Genomic DNA, 11,047 nt, shown 5'->3' with positions numbered 1-11,047 from the left:
CAGATAACATTTATAAAAACATCGGCAATAGACGATGCAGTATGTCTTTTCACGCAGGTCTTCTTAGAACTTGGGAACTGAGGTGCAGCCTATTCCGAGCTTACGATCCCAGTGTAACTTAAACAGCTTTGGTACAGAAATGTTATTTCATCTTAAGGACTGTTAAGAAAATTGGTAAAGTGGTATACAGCAACTTGATGAATGTAATCTTAACATTAGGTGGTTGGTTGTTATGGCAACAACTCCATTTTAGTCTAAGTGTCCCAGTTTTCATAATACAGCCCAGTAGTGAGCCTCACTTATCGAAAAATTGTGAAATTTGTACTTTCTGTATTTCCCTATGGCCAAATTCCAAAATTTATACTGGTGCTGTAAAATGTATGTTTGGATCAAGTAGGTTGCTCAAGGGCAATACAGTTGAAATAACTGTTAAATAAGGCTCAGTGTTGTTGCTGCACAGCACAAGTCACAAGGCGAACACACTTACATTTGTGCCTACATACCCCCAAAGCATGCAAGTGTACAAGAACAGAAATGGAATATAGCATTTGAGGCAAGTCCCTTCTGTAAGCAATTCCCAACCATTAGACAGTAGTGGTTCCTATGAAGACCCCAGTCTTCATTTGTGGACAGCATTTCATTGTTTTCAGAACTGGCCTTTGAAAAATACACTGAAAGTAAATTGCAGTCCTGCCAGCAGGATACAGTGCAACACATTATTAGTCCTAGGATTGTACAGGAATAAAAAAAAAAAAAAAAAACTAAAATTTGTAGCAGATGTTTCAGGCATCTCAGTCTGTATATTCAGCTACAATCGAAAGAAGAACAGTGATGTCATCTGGCTTTCCTCCTGCAAAAAAAAAAAAAAAACACATTTAAAAAAAAAAAAAAAAAAAAAAAGGTAAGTGAACATTGTTAACTGTCACAGTATCATTCATGTGAGGTTATTAAAGCAGCCTCAAGTCAGAATACAAGCATGTAAAATACATGTTTACTGTTACATTCACCTCAAATAATGCTAATTCAAAAGTGATTTTGAAACATTTCACGAAACATACAGGAAAACTTGTAGCGTGTGGACAACACAGTTGAAGTGAAACTATTTTGCTAAGAAAATCCATACACATCTGCTACTTAACCACCCTGTATTCTATAGAAATCGTTTTCTACTGTGTTTTTATACCTCCTTGTAACTTTATCCATGAGCAGCTCAACCTCTCCTTTTCTCCATCACTGCCATTTGTTTGAAACAAGCGCAGTGCACAGCAGTGTAATCGGTACTGCTCTTGAACACTAAAAACACCATACTCCCCAATTCATCTAAAGAGCAATTCAGAAAGGGTGGTAGCCACCCTCTAGAAAGCTGGATCACAGTAGCAAATAGAAAAAAAAAAAAAAAAAAAAATTATATATATATATATATATATATATATATATATATATATATATATATATATATATATAATTTAGAGGAGGCTGATAGCACTAGAATCTACTTTTAAGTTAATACATACTAGAATTTATTTTTTTTTCTCTTTTTTTTAAAAAAAGTAACCCAACTTTCATGGAACATTTAATGCTCATTGCTTCATGATAGTCCCTATTTCCTAGGCAAGCACCATTTGCGTGTGCTTTAACAAAAAGCTGCAGTTCCCAAAATTGTAAAAAAAAAAAAAAAAGTTATGCTTAATGCTTCTCAATTTAAAAAGGCATTAATCAATGACCCTACAATGATTCCTTTATCCCCTGGCATGGGAGGCTACCCAAAATGTGCTACGCAATAGGTGTTTTATGTACATGTATCCCATATGTATTCAACTCGAGAAAGGACTGTGCGCAAGTCCGAAACTCATTCCTATATACAGTCCTGGCCAAAAATATTGGCACCCCTGCATTTGTCAGATAATGCACCACTTCACCCAGAAAATTGTTACAATTACAAACGTTTAGGCATTCTCATGTTTATTTTGTTTGTATTGGCATGACACAAAAAAGTGGTGAAACAAAAAGCCAAATCTGGACATTCCATCTAAAACTCCAAATAAGGATTGGTCAAAATTATTGTCACCCTCAATATTTGGTAGCACACCCCTTGGAAAAAACAACAAATCAATCGCTTCCTGTAACGATCAAGGAGTTTTACACCACTCTTTTGGCCAACTGCTCCAGGTCTCTCAGATTGGAAGGGTTCCTTTTCCCAACTATTGTTTCAAGATCTCTTCACAGGTGCTCTATGGTATTTAGATCTGAACTGTACTGAAGGGACTGTTTTCTTTAAAGACTTCATTTATTTTTCTGAAAACAGTAGAATGATGGGCTTTACCAAAAAGCTGTAATTTTATTTTGTCGGTCCACAGCACATTCTACCAAAAGGGATTTTGGCTCTCAGGTAAGTTTAGGCAAACTCCAATCTGGCTTTTTTAGGTTTGTGCCAGCAGTGGGGTGCTTCTGGATCTCCCAACATGTCCTTTTTCTTTCAGAAGGCAACGTATAGTGTGAGTGGACACAGTTGTACTCTGTGCCTGAAGGTCAGCTTGAATTTGTCTGGAAGTTGATCAAGGTTCTTTATCCACCATTCGAACAATCCTTTTTTGCAATGCTTGATAATTTTTTCTCTTGTCCACATCCAGGGAGATTAGCTAAAGTGCCATTGGCTATAAACTTCTTGATAATGTTGCACATAGTGGACACAGGAACATTTAGATCTCTGGAGATGGACTTGTAACCTTGAGATTGTCCATGCTTTTCCGCAAAAAAATCAAGACAATTTGTCACCATTTTAACTGGCTGCCGGTGTGATTTCTATGATATGGTAAAAATGCAGCGCTTAATAAAGTCCACAACATATGGTAAGTCCACACTTAGATGATATGTGATGAATCCACAGTCACAGAAAACACCTCGGTATGTGAAGATGTAACATTAGTGGATAGGTTTGGAACAGCAAGCACCTCTACCACACAAACGACCAGATCCTAATGATTACTGCTCTCACAGTGATCATAAATGCCTTGAGATCTTTATGGAGATCAGACTGGAGCACACTGTGTTGGGTCTCAGATCTTCCAGGGCAAGGTAGTGTAGGGGCAACAGCTCTCTCATGTATCAAAAGATCAAGGAGGACAAATAGTGCAATACATTCCAATCCATAAAAGAGGTTTAATGAAGTAAAATCTCACTCACCATACACATAATGAATTACTGTTTAAAACGTGACAGAAAAAACGATCAGCTGGGGGGGGGGTAGAGAAACAAAAAAAAATAAATAAAAAATCATGTCAATTTTTCACCATTTTAACTGGCTGCCGGTGTGATTTCTATATCGTTAGCACTTGCTAACTAATACAGGGGAGTTTAATTACAAATTACAGGAGCATTACAAGCTTGGAATGCAATTGTTTAGTTTTTTGCCAAGGTGCCAATAATTTTATCCAGTTCATTTTTGGAGTTTTGCGTGGAATGTCAGATTTGACTTTGTTTCTTCATTTTGTTTTATACCAATACAAACAAAAGAAATACACATGAGAATGCCTAAACATTTGTAATTGCAACAATTTTCTGGGCGAAGTTCTGCATTACCTGACAGAAATGTAGGGGTGCCAATATTTTTGGCCATGCCTGTAGAACATAGCAGGTGCTGTGTTAATGTGCACATGGCGGAAAAAGGGGTCTTTTAACCTTTTTTATAATGTATAGATTGGGTTTTACATGTTTAGAGAAAAAATAGAAATAGTAAGCAGGAGAAAAAGATCATCCGCAACAATGCATTATACACATACATGTAATGCATTATACACACACTTGCATGTATGTTACACATACATGTAAGCAATATCATACACTTCTATAGAGAATACAAACGAATGACTGCAGCGAATGAGCCTCGTTATTGAAAAATAACATTCACTGCTCCACGTCAACCTCTTTCTCCTATTTGGCCCTATTTGATACCATTGCCTAGGTTCAGATCACCAAGGGACTTATTTTAAAAAGGGATATATGCAATTGACAATTTCTTAAAATTTACCACGCCCTGTAAAAGCAGATGGAAAGAAGACCTAGATAACCTGACAAACTTTGGGATGAAGTTTTGCAAAAAATAGCCACACTGACAGAGTCACCCATCTTTTTGTTTTGTATGGAATATATCATACACCAGAATTTTTGCACAAAATTGGCCACAGGGAGGACACTGTGCCAGATCTGCCCACCCTCATGGTACCCTAATGCATTTACTGCGGAGGTGTAATAAACACACAATACTGGCTAGGGTTAGTTACAACTGAATGATCTATACGGTATTGCCCTGACTGCTGACCCTGCTTTATGCATCAAAGGATATATTGATCACAATGATTTTAATACTAACCCATCACTCTAACCCCTGCTTACACCGGAGCAATTTTGTACTTGAAGCTCTAAACACTCAGCAAGCCAAATCCTATTTCAAAGGCCCCTTTTCACATCTCAGCATTCTTGCCTGAAGCAAAACACCTGAAGCGCAAAAAAAGTACATGAGCTTTTTGGCAGATTACAGGCATTTTTGGCCCCATGGACTTTAATAGAAATGCCTGACTTGAGCGTTTTACCATTGTTTCACGAGTGTTTTCTGTACAAATAGCAGCTCTCCATCCCCAATTTCCTTTCCCTCTCCTCCCCCTAGTGATTTCTATTGACTTAAAATCATCTGAAGCTGTAAAAAGTTTCTAATATATATGTCTAAAACCTGTTAAAGCTGCAAAAAAGTTTAAAAACACACCAGTAAATAGATACGCTCAGGTGTGAATGGAGCCTTACAATTTTTTTTTTTTTTTTTTTATTGTATTTGAGAACATTTTTGAAACAAGTACAAAAATAAATCCCAAAGGGACATTTCAAACAACAATAGAAATATACAGTAACAAGAACAAATGAGACTCCAAAGAGCCTAAGCATTGCATATAATAGGAAGGAAAGACAAAGGAGAAAAAAAGGTAGAGAAAAAGGAAGAGCAAAGAGTAGCAATGACAAAACCTATAACCGTATGACCTGAGGGTTATTTGGGTTAGATAACGGAAAGCCACAAGTTACACAACGTGAGCTAAGCCATGGGATGCGAGGTGCAATTAATGTGAAGAGGGAGTAGGGTCCCCTGCGGCCTCCATCAAGGTTGGGCCCAAAGGGGAACCAAAAGTGGAGGTGTCCCAAGCATCCCATGTCTTATTAAAGTGGGGGATGGTGTCCCCCACCAATGCAGTCATATTCCATTCTACGTACATCAGTAATCACTTTCAATAATTGAGTTAGGAGCCTTACATTCTTAACACCTCATTTTATTGCACAAAAACGTGCTTGCCTCACAATGAGTGTTTGCTACTCTGTAGACAACTAGATTTCTTATATCTAGTCGTCCACAGAGTAATAGGTTATTTTTCATAAACATATGTACTTCCTTTGTAACACCCTACTCAAGTTTGACACAATCTGGGCCAACTGGATAGAAGTGATGTGCCCTTTTCTTGCTTTATAATGCTATGCTTACTTTAGTGTTATCCGAGGGATAACTGCTAATTAATTTCGTACTTCTGAAGCATCGGACTGTCCTGCCCATTGACACGCCATGTGTTTTGTGCTGCACTACAATTACTATGCATCTTTCTCCTTTGTCTTCCATTGTGCTGCCCTGTGTGGCAGGTGGTTTCTATTTTTTTTTTTTTTTTTTTTTTTTTTAAATAAATCAAATAAAAAAAAAAAAAAAAAAAAAACCACACACTTGAGGATAAACAGTCGTAAATGTCATTTTGCACTAGTTTTATCACTTTTATTGACCAGAAACCTGACCATGAGGCAGGGAGAATGCTAAATGTGGAAGGATAGCCCCTCTACTAGGCCTCAAACATAAGAGTATTCAGGGAGAAAAGAAAACAGGTAGTCTGGGAAAACAAAGCCATAGACTTAGGAAAGGAGGGCCAAGGTGGGTGGGATGGAACGAGGGGGATGGGAGGGTCTGGGAAAGGGAGTATCTGATTTGTCGGTGGTAGCCTTATGATTGTATCCCTGAAGTGCAACAGGAATTAAAGGAAACTGGGTGCTGTGGAAGGCCATGTGGTTCCATTACAAACAGGAAAACCTGTAAGCTTGCCATGAAGTGTGGTAATCAGGTGTAAAATCGAATCATTGGAGTCACATTTTGTGGAATTGTTCTTAAAGATTTGAAGGCCGCCATGAGATTTTCTACATGACCCATTTGATTTTTACTTTGAGCCAAATGATAATTGGTGGGGGTGAGGTCTCAGAAGAGTGACGTCTCAAGTGCTGGCTACACAAGCCTTGAATAAAAAAAAAAAAAAAAAAAAAAAAAAAAAAAACATACATGGACAGTGAATTTTTCTTAATGAAAATGTTTGATTTTTTACAATGCTTGTTTTTTTGATTTTATACAATGCTTGTTTTGCAACACTAAAATAATCAAGTTTGGTGGTAAAATCATGCAACATCCACCTATTTGGATTGATGTAAGCTTCTTGCACATCAAATCCCAGGCTTACCTCTGACATTCAGTCCATAATCGCATGCAAACTGTGCAAATGGTGACATGTAATTCGGATCATAGGCTAGATCATGAGCTTGCTCTGCAATGCTGCGGGCTGTTTGCTGTATACTTTCATAGTTTGCATTCTGGAGGGAAGCAATAAGAAAAATTACTTTAAAGAATACCAAGATAAGCATGCCCACCCAAAGCAATTTGTGCAGATAAAAGAGGAATATATATTCATACAATATTTAGATGTTATCTATAGAATAAAAATGAAAGGGTTTCATTAAAGAAAAAAAAAATGTTAAGTTATAACAGAAGAACTGCCAACACATGTAAACACTGGTATTGCAATACTATAAATCCGTTCCTTACTCGTATAGGCTTGTTGCATAGTCCGTTTGCAATGGGGTGGCCAATAATGAAGAAATAGACCTCTACTTTTTGGGTAGGTGGCTAGCAAATATGTGATGTGCTACACCAGCAACAGTTTCCTGTCCTCTAGCCTGCTCTGGCACTATCCAAGCTCACACATGGCTCTTCACACTTTCCATGGAAAATAGGAACTACCCCAAATCCACTGCTAACCCAGGCAGCAACAGATCTTCAGTGCAAGATTTTTTTCGAAGCTTTTAAGGACCTTGCCTTCCTGCCAGCACTACCAATATGGCACAGGCTGCTGCCCAAGATCCACTGCAATAAGACTCTCCCTCACACAACTTAGACTCCCTTCCTTCCCAGAGGTCTTCCACCATGGAATTCCCCAATTTGGGCCAGCATATGAGCCAGACGCGGATGAGGAGGATGCACATCTCAATGCATACATCCACGCAGTACCCACACAGTTGGACCTGGAGAAATATATATATATATATATATATATATATATATATATATATATATATATATATATACACATATACACATACATATATATATACACATACATATATATATACACACACACACACACACACACACACACACACACACACACACACACACACACACATCATACAAAATAAAAAAAGTAGATAGGGCGCTGTCAGTGTAGAGAAGTTTGCTAAGCTTTTCTTTGACGCCCACCTCAACACCTGCCCCTCTGGAACTCATCCCCCCCCACAAGTACTTTGATCTTCCCGTTACTTCCCCTTACTTTTAAAAACGTATACACTGGTCACAGTTACACATAAAAAGCCCTCATGGAACCCACTAGTCTAAACACCTCCAAACTACACCCATCTGAGCTGCTACCTCACAATTAACCACCTTTAACCTTTACAGTCTGGCGTTTGTCCATAACACGCCACAGAAAATCCTCTTACAACATAGTGCTTAAACCAATGGCCACTGCTTAGTATTCCTAATAGACCTTTCTGCTGCCTTTGACACAGCAATCACCTGAACCTCCTCAAAAACAAACTAAATTCCCTTGGCTTCCAAGATTTTTCTCTTTCCTGGTTCTCCTCCTACCTATTCAAGAGCTCCAACAGCATCACCTACAACTCTAGCTGCTCCACCTCCTTCTGTAGGGGACCCCAATGCTCTTTCCTAGGATGCCTTCTATTATCTATACCACTTCCCTTGGTCAGTTGAAAAGGTATGTGCTAGATAAGTCTTAGAAGGTGGCTTGCCAGTAGATTTAGTGTTTTGTTGAAGTTCCACAAAAGAGAAAAACTTTCCTTCCCTACTCATACTTGTGTGTGAGGTGTAGCCCTGAACTCCGGCCTCTTTCAGCCCCACACCCAAGTCAACATTTCCAAAATATACCTCTTAACCAATGACTAATTCACTCTTGCTCCCATTCACCCAGACTACTGCAACTCCAGGACCCTACATAGGCTTTTATTTTCAGTCTGTCAAATGCTGCTGCCAGTCTCATTCAACTTACCAAATGCTCAGTGTCTTCCACATCTCTCGGTCAATTGAAAACCAGTGTAGAGACTGGCAAACAAATATCACATTTTTAACATTTAGGCTCCATTCACACGAGTGTATTGTTTTATGGCGTTTTTTGGGGCGGTTTTTTGCAGGTGTTTGGAGGAAGGCACTGACATCTAACAAAACCGCTTGTAATCTGCCAAAAAAAGCAGCTCATGTACTTTTGTGAGCTTCAGGCGACAAAATGCTCATATGTGAACAGGGACCATTGAAATGAATGAGATTTGGCTTGTTGGGCGTTTTGAGACTTCAGAGATGAACGCTTCACGAGTTGAAAAATGCTCAGGTGTGAACAGGGCCATAAGGTCATCAAAAATTCTGCCCCCAGCTACATCATCAACAACCTCATCTCAAAATATCAACCAAGCCTTTCACGTCACATCCCAGGACCTCCTGCTCTGGCTCCTTTGCCACCTGCCCATGTCCAGGACTTCACCAGAACCCTTCATCCTCTGGAACTCCCTAGCCCAACCTACAGCTCCTACTCTGTCGTTAGGCAATCTGTTAAAAGTTAAAACAAATCTTTTTAGGCAAGCCTACCCAGCCTATAGCTAGCAACTGAATTTCTCTCTCAACCACTCATCCCCCACATAGTTACTACCATTTGTATTACTTTCCCTTCTTTAGATTGTTAAACTTTCACAAGCAGCACCCTCACCTTTCCCCAAATACCGCTGGCCTTACATTTTTTTTCTCCAACTGTATGGTCTTCATTTTAGAATTCCTGTATAAAAATAAAAATATCTGCTTTATTATACAGCAGCAAGAAAGCATTCAAACCCCTTGGAGCTTACTTGTGTTCTGCAAATATTTGCCATAAAACGTGATCTGATTCTCAACTAAGTCACAACAATGTGCTTAAGCTCTTAAAGAGGAAGTCAAAAAAAAAACAACAGAAAAAAAAGCCCTGTAAAGAGAGAGGCATAATGAGCTAGTATGCATCGCATACTAGTGCTCATTATGTAGTACTTACCTTAAAACGAAGCCCCCGCTGTGCCGCCACCTCAGCGACAGGACGGCGACATGTCCTGCCGTCCCGCTTCCGGGTTTGCGTCCTCCGGCCATCTGATTGGCCGGAGGTGCGATTACATCACTCCCGCGCGCCGTTCACGGCACTGAGCTCTGAAGGAACGGCACGGGTGGCCGTTCCCTCAGAGCGCCTGCGTCGATGACGTCATCGGCAGTTTGCGCTGTAAATATCTCCTAAACGGTGAAAGTTTGGGAGATATTTATAGCACCTATAGGTAAGCCTTAATATAGGCTTACCTATAGGTAGAAGTTATACAAGAGGGTTTACAACCTCTAACACAGAAAGAATAAAGCCCATATCCATCAGTTGATGGTTAAATAAATTGTCTATTAAATGTAAACAGTTTAGTACTGGCGCCCAGCCAAGATGACTCTCTAGGCACAATGCAGAATCCCCAATGAAGTTAAGAAGAACCCACAAGTAACAGCTAAAGGCTTGAAGACATCACTGGGGAACTGGCACGATTCAGGAGTGTAAAACTGATAAAAAGTGCTTCTCATTTATTTAAACCAAGTAACATACTGTTGGGAAAAAAAAAAAAACAGAAAACACAGCACCAATAGAGGGGCGGCTGATTCCAGGTTCAAAGAGCTGGATGACGTCAACAAACCTAAATGCACCCCTACGCATTTCACTACAAATAGCATCTTCTGGGACAGTCTCTGGACCCATCAATTTTAGACTATGCGGTTCCCTTGGTTTCTCTTTTAAATTATGATACATTGTTGAAACAAAGGGTAATCCATGAGTCCTGACCTGAAGTGGATATTGTGGGAGGCTCTGTAGTGGAACCCTGGCCATATACGGAAGTCAAAGCGTTCAGGTAAACTGGAGAAATTTAGGGTTTGGTGTATGAATATATAGTTCACAAACACATATGGCCACTTTCACTGGACATTATTGATAATTGAATTCACCAACTTTTGTTATTCATAATTTGCACTATATTGTACAGCATTTTTGTATATTGGTTGTTGTGACCAATTTATATCTGTTGGTAGGCTTGCTGCTATATTCGTGTTAGGTTTTTACTTTAAGCGCAGTTGCAAGGTTTTCTCAAAAAGGTTTTGTGGACCGATTTAACAAAATTTGAATTCTTTGCGAAGAATACTCAGCACTATGTATGGCACATCTTACAAACATCACATCATAACCAAACGGTGAAACAGTGGCAGGAACATCATATTTTAGGCTTGTTTCGCTGCCTCAGAGCCTGGACCACTTGCCATCAGAAAGGAAAACTAATTCCCAAGTTTACCAAAATATCCTACATGATGTAAGGGTGGCTGTCCACCAGCTGAAGCTTAGCAGAAACGTTGGGTAATGCAGCAGGACAATGAACCTAAGCATTAAAGTAAATCCACCACAGACTGGCTGCAGAAAAAGCAAAAGCCCCTTTTTGGAGGAGTGGCTCAGTCCAAGGCCAGATCTTAAATACAAAGAGATGCTGTGGAATTACCTTAAGAGCCATTCACACTAGACATCCAAAAAATGTGTCTGCACTAAAGCAGTTTTGTAAAGAGGAAGTGGCCAAAAATACCTCCTGAACGTTTTACAGGTCT

The 11,047-nt window shown here is 39.3% G+C and overlaps 1 protein-coding gene across 1 annotated transcript in view; it reads right to left on the bottom strand.

Moving 5' to 3' along the window:
• Positions 1-374: 374 nt before the first annotated feature.
• PPTC7 (protein phosphatase targeting COQ7) overlaps positions 375-11,047 on the bottom strand; it is a 56,760-nt gene continuing 46,087 nt past the window's right edge. The window contains exons 5-6 of the mRNA XM_082269681.1: positions 6,528-6,657; positions 375-850 (exon numbers count right to left, since the gene is read on the bottom strand). Of these exons, the coding sequence (XP_082125807.1) occupies positions 792-850; positions 6,528-6,657 (189 nt within the window). The 3' untranslated portion in view covers positions 375-791. The remainder of the gene's footprint in view (positions 851-6,527; positions 6,658-11,047) is intronic.

The sequence above is a fragment of the Pelophylax lessonae genome, assembly GCF_965119305.1.
Source record: "Pelophylax lessonae genome assembly, chromosome: 1".
Lineage (NCBI taxonomy): Eukaryota > Metazoa > Chordata > Amphibia > Anura > Ranidae > Pelophylax > Pelophylax lessonae.
The sequence above is the reverse complement of the archived record's forward strand: the minus strand, read 5'-3'. Positions and strand labels throughout refer to the sequence as shown.